We start from the raw sequence: 18,922 nt of genomic DNA on the forward strand, positions 1-18,922 counted from the left end.
ATTAAACGAAAAAAAAATCCAACATCTTGATTTTCACCTGTAAAAATGTAAAAAAGTAAGACTTTCTTCTTTAAAAAGTTCCACAACATAAATTACTGTAAATATTATCACGTGCCCTGCCGCTTTAATTGTCAAAAACACTACGACCAAGGTGCATCTCAACACGGTTTAACGTCTGATTCTTACCTCTTTTAATGTACAGCTGTTTTTGTCCCCTGCAGACAAAATGCACAAGACAATCACAATGAAAAAATACAAATGAATCAGCAATACTGCCTGACAGCAAGGAGGTTAAGACTGAGTGAAATATGACTGGAATCTCAACGCAGACCTTGCTGAGTTGATTTGCATCATCTACGCCAGGTCAAATAAAGACTAAACTGCCTGTATAAGATCATATTTGTTAGAATAATATTTAGAGGTTATTATACATTTGCCATGACGCAGCATTATTTCAATATATGGTGCGCATGACATGTTGCAAATTAGTGGAGTGGACTATGCTTGAGTGTTTACAGTCAGAGTGGAGGTACAGGAGGACACCTTTACTGCAGAGAGGTGTCTGCAATTGGCAGGGCGGTGGCACTTCTTCAGAAGTGAGGATGAAGTAAACAACATCGTGAGGAGCCCTGATAAGTTGGCATCGAAGTCTGAAGCAAGCAACATCGTGCTGGGTCCTGATAAAAGATGTTGACGTCAAAGTCAGCTGCGACCCATGGCGGCACGCCAATGATAAACCGGACTAAACCAGCTTTTGAGAAGACGAACTGTACCACCCTTGAATGTAATCTGATTTCTCGAAGTGTAATCTGATTCCTCGATGTTATAAAAGGGAATGCGTGAAAAACATCGAGGAACAGAAGGGAGATGAAGTTGCCAAATAAACTTTATTGACCTCTCTGTATCCACTTGGGCTGGGTGCCTCTCTTCTTTCAGCTATGAACCCTATATGTCAAATTGGCGAACCTGACATATTTTACCACACCTCTTTTATTGAACATTACTTTAATAAAATAAATACTGAAAATTGTATTACACTGCAAAACGGGCATTCATCATTGACAGATTGACGAATCTTCCATCAGTAACGGAAAGGTCTGAAGCGTTTTAAAAGGACAAAGATGGACTTGGAAGGAGGACAATTGTTTTTATGAATAACTACAAAGTGTTATGACGGAACGATGCCCAGGTCACGGACAGAAGATGGACTGGCAAAATAGGGTAAACTGCCTGTCACTGCTTGTTTGCAAACCTTGTTGCAGTCAATTACATTGTGAATGTGTAAACATCACCAAATGCTGGATTTCACCCCTGGTAATGCTCTGCCAGGTCTCTACTGCAACTGTTGTCGGGTTCTGCTTGTTCTTGAGTCATTTTCCCTTCAGTTTTGTTTTCAGCATGTGCTGAATAGATTCAGGTCAGGTAACATTGCATAACATTTCACTTGTTTACATAAAGAAAAAACTCTGGTTGTTTTTGGTGTATGATTTATGTATATGATTCATTGTCCATTGCAATCGTGAAGCGGCTGAACATGAGTAGATAACATTGCCTAAAATACTTCAGAATTCATCCTGATGCAACATTCAAATCATTAATTTGTAGAGGACCATTTCCATTGGCAGCCATCCATGCCTACATCATGACACTAACATCCTTGCGTGATTACTTGAGATTTGGATCAGGTTCCCTTCCTTCTCCATACATTTCTCTTCCCATCACTCTTGTACAAGTTCATCTTTGTCTCAGCTGTCCGTAGGATGTTGTTCTGGAACTGTAAAGGCTTTTTTAGATGTTTGGCCTTCCTGTTTTTGAGGCTCACCAATGGTTTCTTTATTGTGATTAACACTTTGTATTCACTCTGTTGAAGTCTTCTCTTGGTTCTCTTTGGCACAAATGCACCAAATTTGCATTCTTTCTTTTTAAGAATGTTCCAAACAGTTGAATTGACTTTGATTTGTTTAGATTTTTCTGCTTAATGATGGCTTGCTTCACTGATAGTGACACCTCTTTAGATCCCACATTGAGAGGTTCTGGTGCCATCCTGACTCCTACTATCACCTCGATTGCTCCACACCTAAATACTGGTCAAGCCTTTTGTCCTCCTGGGCAGTACCTCGTTTACATTGGAATTTCAATACAAAGGCTGGTCACTTCTATAGTCTCCAATTCCCTCATAGTTATTTAAAGAGAATTACTAAAATGTTCATAATAGTGGATATAAAAATACACTACAGTATGCAGCACATTTGAAATTAACTCTACACCTATAATCGTCTCCCCATATTTTTGGAGTAATGAGCGAGTAATACAGTCATGGAACATCATAGCCGCCAATTGTCCCATTCATTTCAGTCCCTGAAAGTGTGCGGCTCATACTGGTATACCAACCGTTGTAATTCCTACAACATTCACCTGATTTAATGTAGATAACCTCAAATTAAAGCTAAAAGTCTGAAGTTAAAACACATCAGGAATATTATTTGTAATGACTAAAGTGGTTGTGTGGTTCCAGATCTTTTTTTATAAATTACAACTCTCCCCTTCTTAAAACTTGGCAGCTCGGTTACACAGTACTTTCAATTTTAACTGCATGTCACTGTAATGTAAACTTAACAGTCAATTAAAGACAAAACTACAAAATGATTGTATGGTGTAAATGAGTATACACCATTTGAACATAACAGATTTTTTGGGGATAAAAAAAACATTTTCAGATTTTTATGATTAGACTCAGCTGTATGAAATAATGTATCAAAATGTATTGTTAGACAATCATTGGTGCACACTGCAGTCATTTTAGCACACGGCAACATGAAATTTATTGGTTAGGCAAAGTGAGTGTGTGTGTGCGTACATGGACGCATCTAATTTGCAATCACTGCACATTAGGGTTTGTTTTTCTCATTGTACCATAGCACACCATATAAAATATTGATTCTAAAAGGAAACTTGAAAACTTTAGGTGTATGCTTTTATGTTAAGCGCTGTTATATTAATGTGTTGCATACACATGTTGTGGACAAAGTATAAAGACAAAATGCTATTCAGGCTTTTAACTCATGTACAAGCTGCACTCACAGCATGAATTTTTAAAGATGAGGGAGCAAAAAAAGGTTGATGTAAATGGGAGTGCTGTACATGGGTGGATATGCATCACATTCCATAATATAGCCACAAATCCTACGTTGAAAAAGAATTTTGTCTAAACAGAACTAAAAACAAACCTGACTGTGTAACTGGTCTTCATGTACTCTTTCGCATAACATGTTTGTAAGAACGAAGACCACAATACAGTCAGTGGAGAGATGTGGCAGTGCTTTAAAGTGGCACAGGAGAGGTTTGCCACGGTTGGACTTCCCGTCGGTTTGTGGGTGTCCTTCTCCGTCTTAGTCTCATTCTTCTTTCTTCTCCTAGAATGTGCCCAATGCAAGCAAGTATGCACAGTTGGTAGAGTTGGTCGTGGTGCTTTTGATGCAGTCAGAGGCAATTTTTGTCATTTTCCCATTTTGCTGTGTATGTTGAGATGAACTTTAGGCGGCCACATCACATGCACGAGAGCCGATTAGTGGGCCAGACTACAATCCACCTCCGGCCTTGCTTTGTCCTTAAAAATTGTCACACATCCGCCCAAAAAAATGGGCGTGCTGCCGAGACTGAGGGCCGGAGCGGACCGTTCCGCCCCCTGGACCAGCTCTGCATGTATATAATTTTTTTATTTAACAATTTGGAAGAACAAGCAGAGTTGTAACACATTTTCAACAAAGATTGAACATGAACAGAATAAAAATCCTTTGTCAGTGTTTGGTGGGGATACAACAAAATTGGGGTTGTGAAGACATAAAACACATCCAGTAGCAAAATAATAATGTTGACAAGCATATATATACACAATCAACGTTCTCACGGCTAAATAGTGAATAGATCCCTGTGACGGGAGCTTAGTGACGGGAGCGGCTCGTTCGGCCAGCCGGGAGCCAAGCACCACTGAGCTTGAAGCTTTGACCGCCACAGACTTGTTGCTGCGATCGTGAAAGTGTCTTAGCGAATGTTATCCCAGTATTATCCTCTACCCTTTGAAGTACAGGGTCACTAAACATGGTAAGATAAAAGCCAAGTTGCGCTGAAAAGAATGGGCAGCAGAATGCAGTGTTGTCTGAACAAGCTATCCCTTCGTCTTTCAAAAGTAAAAAACTTATGATGAAATTTCAAACTCGAAAAGTAATCTTATCACACTGTTAAAGAAAGGGGTGATTTTTCCGCCACATGGCATTCCAGTAGCTTGAGACAAACGACACCAGAAAGTCGTACTCTCCTAATGCGTTGCCATGTACATGGTCCACTGTCGAGTATGTTTGTCAATGGCAGTGAATGAGTCAAACAGTAAAACACAAAGCACCAAACTACCAAAAGCACTTTGACCAGTCATAAAAAATTTACCACATATTGTATACCACTTAGGCAGGTAAGTGTTTCCACGTGCTGACAAAGGCGGTGGGTATCAGTGAATAAGGCACAGTGGTGATGGAGTTCCAGCTGTCAGATGTTGGATCATAACAATCCAATGTTTTACACCTTTGTGTCCCAAAGTAACCGCCAACCACATACAGCTTATTTCCAGAGGCCACAGCATGGCAGCTCATTCGTTTGGATGTCATGTCACCCACGCGACTCCACTGATTCGTTTCACAGTCAAACCGATAAGCCGAGGCAGCTGTGAATTCTGTGTCACCACCCATGATGAAGATCTGACTGCCCAAGACTGCAGCTGCTGTATAGCGCCAAGGTTGCGGGCATTCAGCTGCAATACTCCAGCGGTTCCCAACAGGGTCATAGCATTGGACCTAGAATCAAAAGACAGTGAATAACAACTATTTACAGCTAAGCAAAAACATTACCAGGAATTGTACCAAAACTGACATTGGCAAAACTTCAGTCAATTGGTTTTATTCTTCTTTTGGGATTGGTTGAGAAAACATTAAAACGACATGCATGACAAAAAGGCAGTTATAAAATAATTTTGAAATATTTAAGGTTTTCCTAGTTTTTTTCCTTTTTATTGATTTTAATTGGGGACGGAACGGTCGATTGGTTAGAACGCCCGCCTCACAGTGCAAAGGTTGTGGATTTGAATTTGGTCCCAGCCTTCCGGTGTGGAGTTTGCATGTTCTCCTCATGTGCATGTGGGTTTTCTCTGGGTACTACGGTTTCCTCGCACATTCCAAAAACATGCAGCGTAGGTTAATTAAACTTTCTAAATTGTCCGTTGGTGTGATTGTCAGTGAATGTTTGTTTGTTCGTGAGTGCCCTGCGATTCCCCCACGACCCTTGTGAGGTATAGCTCATGCAGTGCTTCTCAATTATTTTCTGTCACGCCCCCCCTACCAAGAGGAAAACAATCCCCCCCCTCCCACCACCACCACCCTCTCTCCACTGCAAACATAAATACAGTGAACCCCCGCTACTTCGCGGTTCACCTTTCGCGGGTTCAGTGCTTCGCGGGTCTAAAAAATATTCGGGGGCATTGTAGTTTCGCCGAGCGGCACAAGGGGGCGCTGAAGCGGTTAGTCGGCCGGCGTGCGCCGAAGAGGAGAGTGGACGAAGAAGAGCAGGTTCCCCCGGACACGATTGGTGGCGACGGACACGATCGGGGGCGACGTTTCGCACGGTTCGGACCGTACCCGAGCTGCGGCCGGCGTGCGTGGCAGTGAAGCCGAAGAGAAACAACTTCCGCCCGGGCACTCGCGCGGCGACATTTTTGCTTCGTTGCTTCGTTCGGGACCGTGCGTGAGCTCCGAAGGAGACCGGCCGGCGTGTGTGGCTGTCAAGCCGAAGAGAAACAACTTCCGCCCGGGCACTCGCGCAGCGACATTTTGCTTCGTTCGGGACCGTGCGTGAGCTCCGAAGGAGACCGGCCGGCGTGTGTGGCAGTCAAGCCGAAGAGAAACAACTTCCGCCCAGGCACTCGCGCGGCGACATTTTGCTTCGTTCGGGACCGTGCGTGAGCTCCGAAGGAGACCGGCCGGCGTGCGTGGTAGTTAAGCCGAATAGGAGCACCTTCCGCCCGGGTACCGGCGGAGCGCGAGGCTGTCAGTTATGAATGAATAAATAAATAAATGAAGAATGCCACCTTTCATTTCACTGTCATGATCCGTGCCTGTCATGCCGCGTGTGTTTTTGTTTTTTCAGCTGTGTGGGCGTTCCTCCAGCGATCGTCTCGCGCCATGCCGGTAGCTGCTGCGAGACGCGCTGATTACGCTGACTATATTGTGATTATAATAAATATCTTTGTATCACCACCTTTTTCCCCGTGTCTGCGTTTGGAGAGTCCTGTTCAATCCTCCAGTTCTGCTGGAGGATCATAACATTCACAGGGCACACCGGACGGCGTACCAGCAGGTAAAAGTCGAAGTAATTAAATAAATACAAAAAGAAGTAATTGAATAAATACAAAAATAATGGCTGGGGAATAAAAAAATAATAAGTTTTAATCATAATTTGTTTTTTGTTATAACATGAATTTCACTCTCTCTCTCTCTACCAGTATATATATATATATATATATATATATATATATATATATATATATATATATATATATATATATATATATATATATATATATATATATATATATATATATATATATATATATAGGTGCGAAGTATATATATATATATACACAGTGTTTTTTTGTTTTTTTTTTGTTGTTTGAAGGTGCGACGCTACTTCGCGGATTTTCAGTTTTCGCGGGTGGTCTCGGTCCCCATTAACCGCGATAACCGGGGGTTCACTGTACTAGCATTTTCGTTGCAAAACAAATTCACACTGTAGAGTTAATACTCACTGCGCACAACGGGCAAGGAAAGCGCTATTGCCAATTACTGGAGTGAATGTGCAATTACACTTCATTGCAGTACGCCATAGGGCTGAACAATTTTAAGAAAAAACTAATTGCAATTTTTCTGGCTGATATTGCGATTTTGATTTTTTTGCCTTTTTTTTAATTCAAGCTTTGGTGCAAAAATTCACAAAGTACAGTGACATTTACAAACATGGCGGAAAATGCCATTATACCATTAAAAACAATAAAAGCTAATACAATACACCTTTATTTATATAGTGCATTTCACAACAGCACACTTAAGAGGTTTTGTGAGGGGGGCTGGTTTACTCGAGTTTTTAAAAATTACTTTGTCAAGTGTAACTTGGTATTTTTGTTTTTCTGTATATGAAACTATTTAAACCCCCAATTTTTTTACATTTTGTACTAATGTACATATTTGTAGACAGATCATCTCGATAAAATATCCCTTAGCAAAGCTAAATTGATAAGAAATATAATTTTGTGTCCTATCATTGTGTTGATCTTGAAACCCAATACTCTGTGGTGTAAATATATTGAGACGATAAATATTTACTATACGTTCGACATCCAACATCATCATCATGATGACGCCATCCGTTTACGTGTTCCGGTCTGAGAGCGTCTGCTAAATTGCTAACGTAGCCGTCGTCTTATTGTATGTCTCGCTCTCCGCCCAAAAACGGTACGAGTCAGACTTCTGTTAAAAGTCAAGCGTACATCAAAGCACTTATTCCTCTGTAATTCATTTTAATGATTAGCACGCTCAGCGCCCCCTTCGTTCACCTCCTCGGTTGTTAGAATTAGAATTAGAAATCCCTTTATTGTCATTGTACTCAAGTGTGCAACGAGATTAGAGGTTAGAGTGGGGTCGTTTATTTGTCATTGCGCAGCTCGTTGCTGCCACTGTGCACGGACTTAGCGAAAGCACAAATAATATTGATTGGCGGCTAGTATTCAAGTGGCGGTGAAAGAAATTACTTCTGGGACAACAAGCGACAGGGCGACTTTTTTTTTTTTTTTAATCAGTACTCAGTGACCTGCTGTGTGAACTAGGAGCACAAACAGCAACTTTGACGATCTCAAAATCGTGATTGCAATTTTGGTCACAAAACCATGACAATTTTTATGAATAAGGCCGGCGGGTCAAGGCCGGAAGGGTACCTAGGTTGCGTGTGAAGGGTGGGAGACTGACTGGCAAAAAAGGGGTCATGTGCCCAGCTCCGGTTATTCAGTGAAATGCCTCAGCTCTATGTGGCAATGCATTGTTTACATTCTGTTCGAATGGCCGAAACAAAAAAATAGGGCACGCAAAAGACCAATTTTGTTCTGGCAAAGGGAGGGAATTTCAAGCCAGTGTCGACGAGTGTTTTTTGCCAAAAGCACTTTAAAGATGTCCTTTTTTCTCAACGTTTCGTTTATCAATCCATTTTGTGACTGACGGCTGTGATGTATGTATGCGGAGTGCTCATGCACTAAAGAAGAACGGTGAGAAAGGAGGAAAAAAGACGAGAGCGAGTGATGACTGATGTGTGTACAAGGAGCCAAGGAGAACCAGCGAGCAGGAGTTAAGTGGAGTCGTTGTCAAAGAAATTAGGTTATAATAACTGTCCACTTTCCGAATTTGAAATAAAAGAAAAATGTCGCATAGCCGAAAGTGAAAATAAAGGGACGACAAAATTTATTGGAAAGTGGCAGAAAAAAATATGGATTTTCTGGAAATGTTGACAACTGTGAAGAATTAGATAGACTTCTCAGTAAATTGTCTCTTAAAGACAAACAGAAGAGAAAAGACGACACCCATGGTAAACAGTGGTTTTGTTGCAGAGCCCTTCTTGATAGGGCGAGACAAACTCAAGGTCGTAAGAGTGCAGAAAAGAAAAAGAAAGCGGATAATGATTTGACAACTACCGCTATTAAATCAATTGGTCAAGACCGGACTGTGACACAAGTAACACCAAGTCACACTCCAAATAAAAATGAGGAATCTGATAATATAATGCCAAAGACACACAAACAACAGCTATATCCGTCCTTGCCATCATATTCCCAAATTGCAGGTGAAATACCTGATGAACAAACAGAATGGAAAAAATCAGACGAATCAAAACATGACCAAAATCAGTATCAGACAGACCCGTTCAAAAGGTTCAGTGGGACAGTGGAATCGTACCTTTGATCCAACCACTCCACTGGTGCCAGACACGAGTCGTCAACCACATGATAATTACCAACTTCAGGCCTACCCAATGGTAGAAATGCCGACCCAAAATGGTGACCCTATTTTTGTGTACAGGCCATGGACCCCAACCAAATTTAGAGACATTGCGAGATCGCTCCCAAACCCGAATGATGATTCTGATGCGTTCGCTAATGAAATGACAGACATGGTCCATAGTCACCGCCTAAATGCAGGAGAATTTTTAAAACTATTGGCATTAATAACAGGGTCTAAATATGGCGCCATAGTTCAACAATTTAATCCGAGACGAAATGATGGACAGTTCATTCCCTATGAAGAACTGACACATCCTGACGGCGGATGGTTACGCCGAATTATGGAACGGTGCGCCGACACGTTCAAGAAAAGCGCTGATCCAAAGGAAATTGCGAGGTGCACTCAGAAACCAGAGGAGTCTGTAGACGATTTCTTTCACAGACTCCGCACTGTTTTCAAATTGCACGGCGGAATTCCAGAGGGTCAGCGAGAGTTGTTTAACTCTCACCTAAAGCAACACTTTCTGAATCAAACTCGACCAGAAATCTGTAATTAGGTAAAAAAACATAACTTGAACTGGCCAACTTGTCAAATGGAGGAAATCATGAATTATGCACGAAATTATGAACGTGTCGAACAGAAAAAGAAAAAAACAGAACGTCCTATTGTAAACATACATTTTTCGGGACCGAGTCGCGATAAAGCAAAATCGAGTGAGCAAAAATGCAAAAAAAGAAGTCCATTTGACCTGTCCAAATTGTCACCCAAACAACAACAGTGGTTCAAAGAAGGCAAGTGCTTCACTTGCGGTAAAAAAGGTCATCTTGCTCGTCAGTGTGGGGGAAAAGTTAAGCCTAGTCAACGGCGTGTTGACGATTCATCTGATGATGAATGACTAGGCCGGGACCCCAGAGAGGCTTCGGACTGCGAGTTGATGTCCAAACCTCTGGATTCCCCCTCCGACAGTGACAGCAGCGAAGACATTGAGGAAGATATTAAACATAGGTTTATAAAAATAGTTTGAACACTTGAGGCTGACAAGCTTTTGAACTTGTCAACAGTGAACTCATTGATTAAGATGTATTAACACTACCAAATTACTATGAGCCATTTGAGCAAACAGTGACTGCAAAAAATGGTTTCATGACCTTGTGTGGCTGCAGACGCACAGGGCTCATGAAATCGCTTGCATATTAGTCACAACAATTGGATCCCAAATTAACACCGAAAGTGGCGCACAAAGTCGTGTACCTTCTTTTGAAATAAAAAATGACATTCCATCACACGACATTCACATTGCACGGCGACCTGGGACACATCACACTGATAAGGTGTGCTCAGCCCAGCGTCACTTTTTCCCGCACCAGTAGAAGGCACGCCACACGACTGTGGAAGCCGAGTCCAAATTACCACCAAACAGCGACCTGACCTCATGGACACCTTTCTCCCGACTGGAGAGACTTTAATAAGGCCAATTTAAAGACTGTACTCCCAGAGTTCCACCAGCATGTCAAGTGCCCAACGAGGGGAGACAACACTCTCGACCATGTGTACTCGAACACCAAGCACGCATAAAGGGCCCTCCCACTCGCCCCCCTCGGCCAGTCAGACCACCTGTCCTTGCAGCTCGCACCTGCGTACACCCCTCTCAGGCGCAGATTCAGGCCCACCACAGAGACTGTGAAAACCTGGCGTGATGACGCCATGAATGAATTACATTTCTGCATGGAAACTGTGTCCCTACACAGGACCATACGGACCTTCCCAAATGCGAAGCCCTGGATGTCCAGCCAGGTCCGCTCTCTCCTCAAGGCCCGTGACGCTGCCTTCAGGTCAGGCGACAAAGCCCAGTACAGGGTGGCTCGTGCTGACCTGAGCAAAGGCATCAAGCTAGCCAAGGCAAACTACAAGAGGAGGCTGGAGGCCCACCTTGCCAGCAACAGACCACGGGAGGTGTGGCAGGGTCTACGGAGCATCACCAACTTCCGAGGCAGCAGCACGACCTCTGTAGACCCGAGTGCATCGCTGGCAGAGGAGCTTAACTGCTTTTTCGCTCGCTTTGACTCGCCCCAACCGTCACACCCCCGCACTTCATGCCTCAACCGCCTCAACCCCCCCCCCCACTCATCGGAGAGGAACACGATGTGAGGCGCGCGCTCCTGGCTATCAACCCCAGGAAAGCTACTGGACCCGACGGAATACCAAGCAAGGTCCCCAGAGCATGTGCCCACCAACTGTCACATGTTTTCTGCAGGGTCTTCAACCGCTCCCTGGCTCAAGCAGTCATGCCTAGAGACTGACGGCTTGGTGCGAGGACAACAGACTGCAACTCAACATTGCAAAAACGAAGGAAATCGTCATCGACTTCAGGAGGAACAAGACGGTGCCGCCCCCCCTCTGCATCGAAGGCGTGTGTGTGGAGAGGGTCCACACGTTCAAGTTCCTGGGAGTACAGATCTCCGATGATCTTGCTTGGACACACAACACCACAGCAGTGGTAAAGAAGGTCCACCAGCGTCTGCACTTCCTGAGAGTCCTCAGGAAATTCAACCTGGACAGGAAGCTGCTGCTGGCCTTCTACCACTCGTCCATCGAGATAAAGATAAAGATAAAGATAAAGATGTCCTTTATTAGTCCCACAATGGGGAAATTTGAAGTGTTACAGCAGCAAAGATATAGATCACACAGAGTCGGCGGCGTAATGTAGCCGTTAATGTATAACATTAGCAGCAGACATTCATAAAAAGCATGCAAATATACACAGTATAAACGTATCTAGTGTAAGGAAACACTCCTAATGCCTGTCCATTATACAGAGGGGGAAACACTGTAATGATAAAAACTACTGAATGATTGAAAATACTGCAATGATAAAGATATTACAATGATAAAAGTACTGTAATGGTGAGAGTACAGAAATGACAGGAAAGTACTGCAATGATAGAAAATACTGCAATGATAAAAGTACTGTAATGGTAAAAGTACTGCAATGATAAAATATACTGCAATGATAAAAGTACTGTAATAGTAAAAGTACTGCAATGATAGAAAAGTACTGCAATGATAAAAGTACTGTAATAGTGAACATCCTGCAGTGGTGGAAATACTACAGTGATAGAAGTATTGTAATAAGAATACTGTAATGGTCAACAAAATACATCATTGGTCGATGTTTAAGTACACCCTTGGCTGAAAGTACAGTAGTAGTTAATATTGCATCCTAGGATTGCACAATTGCACTAATGCCCTCCTGTTTGTAGGCCTGACCCAATGTTCTTGTTAAAAAGTCTGACAGCAGTCGGCAGGAAGGAGCGGCGAAATCTCTCTTTGGTACAGCGAGGGTGTAAAAGTCTGTCACTGAAGGAGCTGTAAAGTGTTCTCAGAGTGTCATTGAGTGGGTGGGCTGGTTTGTCCAGCATTGATGACAGTTTTGCCGTCATCCTCCTGCCCCCCACTGAGTCCACAGAGTCCAGGGAGCAGCCCAGGACAGAGCTGGCCCTCCTCACTAGTTTAGTTTAGTCAGATCCTGCTGACGTACTGTGTCTCCACCTGGTACAGCGGCTGTACTGAGGCGGACAGAGTGAGGCTCCAGAGGACGGTCAAAACAGCGCAAAGGATTATTGGCTGCCCTCTCTCTCCCCTCACTGTCGGACATCTACACCGCCCGGTGCCTCAGAAGGGCTCTCAACATCATCAAAGACAATACCCACCCAAACTCACACCTGTTCGACCTGATGCCCTCTGGCAGGCGCTACAGGTGCATCAAATCAAGGACCAATAGACTGAGAAACAGTTTCTTCCCAAGAGCCATCTCCATTCTAAACTCACACACACACACACACGACCACCCGTACCTTGCAGAACAGCAATGTGATGTGTTTTTATATACCCTATTCAGTATTATTTTCCATTGCACTAACTATTCTCTTATTTATCTAATTTATATATTTTATTATTGTTGTATTGCACTGGAGAGGGGAGCTCTCTAATCTCGTTGCACACTTGAGTACAATGACAATAAAGGGATTTCTGATTCTGATTTTGTTTCAAGGGATATTAAAATCTGTATGTTCAGGACAAGCAGCAGAATTTTCTGTGATCCAGAATTGTAAGATGTTTTCTCAAAAACATTTGACAGCCAAGATATATGTTCAAGTGTTCTGTCGACATTGGGCAAACGGGCTTTAAAACCACAACAGGAAAAAAAAAAAAAGGTTGCGCATAAAGCACGTCTAAATAGCTATTTGTAAATGCAAAGCTCACTTAACAGAAAATGACCCAATTGCAAATTGGAAACTGCCTCGCTGACAATGCTGCCCAAGGGATGACCTCAAGGTCGACAAAGCACAACTAAAAGGGGAAATGAACAGACACACACAGCAAATCAACTTGACATTTTGATCTCACGCCAGAAAAATACACCACTAATTGAATGCACACATTGGGACAACAAAGGTGCAAACATTGCTGAAGACAGCGTCAGCAAATTGGCAGATGGCAAAACCTGGGTGCCTAAATCATTGTTTGAAGGTGCAGCAAGATTGACACATGGGTGTAGTCATGTGTCAAGAGAGGGAAGTATGATATGAAATTATTCCCACATACGTGGGGTTACAGACTTTTCAGACAAAAATCTTTTTTGACAATGTGTTATGTGATTGAAAAACAAAGTATTAGAGAGGCAATATTGCTTGGTTGTAAATAATACGTTTTCAAAGTTGTAAAAGTATTGTGTAATCGAATTATCCCAACATTTGGTATTTCAAGTGTGATTTAAAGTGAAAATGATGCATTTTGTGAATGATGTAACAAAGTGGGACAGTTACTGCAAATGGACTCAAAGCGTCATTGTGCATACCACCCACAGTCTGCAGGACTTGTGGAACGCACTAACGGAACTGTTAAGGCCAAACCTATTAAGACAATGAGAGGAACAAAAAGACAATGGCCAGACTGTTTCAATCACATCAATTAGGATAGTGCCAGCCGAAGGAAGGACACTATCCCCTTTTTAAATCCTATATGGCCACCCATATAGATTCCCAGATCTTGACTCTTCAGAACCACCAGCGACTGGCACATCGGTCCCAGTCCACATGAAAGACATGTTTGACCACAATTACTGGTCAGTGTGTTCTGATCCACAGAGAAACCGCGTCCATGTGGGAGACCAACTCTTCCTCAAGGTGCTGAAACGACCTCGTTGGGACAGTGAACGCTGGGACGGCCCTCATCAGGTGATTGCAGTGACCCCGACGGCAGCAAAGGTCGAGGGGCGTGGCGGCTGGAACCATCAGTCGCAGTGCAAGCTTCTCCGGTCCCTGCTGAAGGCTGAGCGACGCAAGTCCCTTGGAGAGGATCTCCACCACGTACACTCCAGTGTACCGACGAAAGACCACAGTTGGAAAGAGGGTTTTCCGTGGCTCGGAAGGATAGAGCGAGCCGCCGAACAGCGACTGGGCACGGCCCTGTCGACCAGATGCATCATCGACTTCCTTGCAGGGCTGTGCCTGGTCAGCGCACAACCTCGAGACCAGGACAACGTCAAACGCAGACGTGTCGCACAGGGGCAGACTGCTGACTACACTCACATCAAATAAAACCTGCAGCTTCGGAAAAAACGCTCAGGGGCACTGATTAATGTAACTTGCTTCACAGAAAAGAGTTGCAGTTGTGAATGTTGATGTTCCGGGTTTATTTTGTATATACATGTATTGGACCAAAGACAGCTTTAGCTTTGCTTTATTGCTATTAACTTTTAATTGTTATTTTTTTTGTTTGCTTGGGGCATGGGTTTCTACTCTTTTTGTCCAAAGTCTTGGAATTTTTGGGTAGTTTTTCTCCCCCCTCAAGCGACAGCCTTTGATGATGATGTTTGAATCGTGATAAACAGGAGGGATATGTCAAAGAAATTAGGTTGTCATGTTATCAAGTTTCAAACTATGCTTTCAGGTCATTTGATTTTCAAGTGAACAGTGTACCCTTGTTATCCAGTGTTGACAGAAGTGCCTGTACTGATAGAAAGAGACAAGCCAGGCGCTCATTCCAGACTGATACGAAGTAAAAGTGTCTGCGATCCAAGGACGCGAACTGAAGTCACACCGACCGTTATGCAAGGGGTGTTTCTTTTCTGTATGAGTTGCATATTCAAATTGCTTTGCTGCGATACAATAAAAGCCTTGCAGGAACAGGAAGCAGAAGCTTCACCTCTGACTTCAGGGGGCTGCTCCGCGCGAGACACAAAGACAATCTTGGCTGGTTGACTCATTTGTCCAGGCTTGTTTAATAGAAACTTCTCTGACAGTCGTACACCAAGTGTGTATATGTACCTTAAATACCTTACCAATGACAACGTAGGAAACCAGCCCATTATAACGTGTGGTCTCAATACTAGCAGAATAATATCACTGTGCGTCATTTACAGCATGACAGAGCATTGAATTTAAAACAATAACACAAACCTAATAACCCCAGCCTATATATCAGGGGTGCTCACACTTTTTCAGCATGTGAGCTACTTATAAAATGACCAAGGCAAAATGATCTACCTACTATAATTGTGCAAATTTTTATGTATATTTATATATATATTTATATATTATTTATTTATTTAGAGAGCGAGAGAGAAAGAGAGAGAGGATTTTTTGTACAATGTATGTCGCTTTTCAAGTACCGTATTTTCGCAGTCATAGGACGCGCTGCCTCAAAGGGCGCAACACCTGTTGAGGGTGCCATTCTGTCTTTGAAGCATACACTGGGCGCGCCGCCTTACAAGGCGCTAGCTCAGCTGCTTTAGCATAGCTCGGCTGCTCGCGCTGACTCAGGCCATGGCAATTCACTTTGCCTTAATACCATAAGCAATCGCCACATTTCAAAGACAGTTGCCATGATACCATTGACAATCGCTATCATTAACAATGACTCTAACCAATAATAGGTATCATGGCAATAGTCTACAAGACTACGTCAGGGGAGGGACTTCACTGGTCACCACACTCCTTAGAGTCACGGTTTCAAAAAAAAAAAAAAAAAAAAAAACTACATACAAGCAAACAATGAAACAAAGAAATAAGATTAACACAAAACATGTATCTCTCATGCCATCAATATACCAAAAAGAAATAAAAATAACACAAAATGGCTTCTTGGGAGCCATTAGAGCAATGCCTTCTGGGAGCCACTCAGACTCAGCCAATCACATGGCTGTTTAGAGAGATTTGCATGGCTGTTTAGAGAGATTTTCATGGCTGTTTAGAGAGATGTGCTGTTATGCTTTGGGCTTTTTGTCTGTTGTCTAAACCTGGGACGTTTCTTGCTTGCAATAACATAAATGATAAGACAGACTACAACATTGTGGACAGCTGCCCTTTTGTCCAGCTTTCTCCCACACCATCACCCAAACACCATAGTCACATAATGTATAGTCATGGTCACTTTGAAGCATAGATGACTCACACTTTGTCCAGCAGGGTGTGCTAACATGCACTCCGAACAGCCCAATGAGTAAAAGGGTTGATGGTCGCGAGTGATACTTTGTCCATATAATGAGCGCAGTCGCCTTACAAGGCGCTGTGTTAGTTTAGGGGAAGATTTGGGACTTTTAAGTGCGCCTTATGACTGCGAAAATACGGTAAGTTGTCAGAAAAATAAGATAAGATGTCCTTTATTAGGACAGAAAAATGACTGCTGTCCTGACAACTGGCTTTTTAATTTATTCACCTCTCTTCCTCAGCTCGCTTTTCGGCGGAAAGTCGGTATCATATTTTCCATGAACAGTCTGAAAATCCTGCTCCACATTTCCCTTCTTTGGTATTGCGATGGTAGACTGGCAGATGAGGCAAACGCACTTCAAAAATGTCATCGTGAAAAACAACTCCTCCTCCCACTCCGTATTAAAGTGATACGTTTTTGTCTTAGTTGGTCCAGCACCCCCACTCATGTTTATACCCCCTTGAGTTCAAGAGAATAAAACGAGGGCTTAAAATTGGAGGTAACCAACTCGCTAGCTTGTTACTTGTGCTGCACTTAGCACCATTGTTTGCACATGCGTGGTGACCTATGTGTCACAAAAAAAAAAAAAGATCAGGTGTCACCTACTGGGTGCCCTGTATAAATCACATGACGGATAATGATAGGCTGATGTCTATTTTTTAATGTCGTGCGATCTATCCATACTACCTTTGCGATCGACTGGTTGATTGCAATCGACGTAATGATCACCCCTGCTGTATATCTGACCATTCTTCCACTCTCAATGAGTCTAGTCTCCACTCCATGTCCGGTGTTCTGCCAAAATGTCCTACTAGTGCAATCCTCCCACCGGAGGATGATTTGACAGCTGCACACTATTTGTAGTTTATAGCATATTTATTTACATATATTTAGAGTCGCCTGAGCATTGTACATTTATGGTCCAACGAACATAATTCCAACAAGCCCCTCTTCCGCCAACTATTCCAATACCTGAATCCCCTTAGATCAATTTGAAATTTTGCTTTTTGCGTCAATTTCTCACTGGCCTAATGCACTCTCGATGTGAGCCCTGCCATAGTAATGACGGTACACTTCCGGGTTTGTTGCTCGACAGAATCTAACTTAGGGGAAATTAGTATTTTGTCAAATAGACCGAATAAAAAATATTTGTTCATGCTTTATTTGTATTACGTGCAATTATTTTACTCGTGACACAAAAAGACTGAATTTGGCATTTTCTGAACTTTCACTAGTTCTTCAAACATTATCAACATTGTATATGCGCACAAAAGCTGGACCAACCTTAGAGGCTTTCTCTCTGTGTATGCTGGTGCCCCCAAAGACGAACAGTTTTAATTTGGCACTGACCACTGCTGCATTACTGACGCCATCTCTTAAGGGAGCCATCATAGTCCACTTGTTACTGCCAGGGTCATACCGCTCAACCTAGGAAAATATTAATACAACTTATTCACAACACAATTGTTTTTGGGAAGATTAAAAATGTATTATGGTCACATAAAAGCCTTTCTTTTACCTGTTTTAAAGAGACGGATGGAGAGGCAGGATAAACAAAGGCAATGGCTGTATGACCTCCAACCACATACAAGTTGTTCTCCAATTCAGCTGAACCATGACCAAATCTGATTTAGTGCAAGTGACACACAAAACCTTAGTGAGATGTGTATACAATATGTACATACACTTATGTCTCCCCTCACACTCTTCATTCTCCAATATCCTCAAATATTGTAACTACCTTGCTATAAGCATGGGTGCTCCTTTCGACCATTCTTCATGAACTGTGTCATAGATCCAGACGTCTTTAGACACTCCATTTTCTGACCCTCTTCCTCCAGTTACATAAACCTTACATCCAATGGCACACGCACTGAACTCTTTTCTCGGGCTAGGAAGGTCTGCCTTTGGTATGATTTCCTTGGCTTTGTGATCAACCTTAATATGTATTAATTAGAAAGACAATTACAAAAGAACAATTAACAACAGTTAACTCTCTGAGTAGTGTTTGGGGGTCAGAGTGAATTTTCGAACACACCTTGTGTTGATGACAGCAAATGAGGATGAAACTTCAGTTTTTAACTAAAGAAAAACATTTTTAGTTTAAAATGGCTGACCTCAACTACCTTTAAAGAGGGTAGAAGTAGTAGTAGAAGTGGTGGTATAAGAAATAGGACATGAAGAAGATATAATCGTCATGGCAACTAATGAGTGACGCAAGCCTGCAAGCGTCGCTAGTATGCGGTCACAACAAAGGGATTTACAGTACTTAAAGCACAGTACTTAAAGCAGCAAAAGGCACAATTACGACCAGGGCCACAATGTGATGGCGGATTCTAGTGGAAGTA

The 18,922-nt window shown here is 42.7% G+C and overlaps 1 protein-coding gene across 1 annotated transcript in view; it reads right to left on the reverse strand.

The window, feature by feature from the left end:
- Nucleotides 1-3,697: 3,697 nt before the first annotated feature.
- The window catches only part of klhl25 (kelch like family member 25), a 54,195-nt gene continuing 38,970 nt past the window's right edge, over nucleotides 3,698-18,922 (reverse strand). Inside the window, exons 8-11 of the mRNA XM_088297903.1 lie at nucleotides 18,316-18,512; nucleotides 18,094-18,199; nucleotides 17,859-18,002; nucleotides 3,698-4,844 (exon numbers count right to left, since the gene is read on the reverse strand). Coding sequence (XP_088154029.1) covers nucleotides 4,458-4,844; nucleotides 17,859-18,002; nucleotides 18,094-18,199; nucleotides 18,316-18,512 — 834 coding nt within the window. The 3' untranslated portion in view covers nucleotides 3,698-4,457. The remainder of the gene's footprint in view (nucleotides 4,845-17,858; nucleotides 18,003-18,093; nucleotides 18,200-18,315; nucleotides 18,513-18,922) is intronic.

Source organism: Idiotropiscis lumnitzeri, chromosome 6, assembly GCF_059441095.1.
Source record: "Idiotropiscis lumnitzeri isolate Australia: NSW breed Sydney's pygmy pipehorse chromosome 6, RoL_Ilum_1.0, whole genome shotgun sequence".
In the NCBI taxonomy this organism is placed as follows: Eukaryota; Metazoa; Chordata; class Actinopteri; order Syngnathiformes; family Syngnathidae; genus Idiotropiscis; species Idiotropiscis lumnitzeri.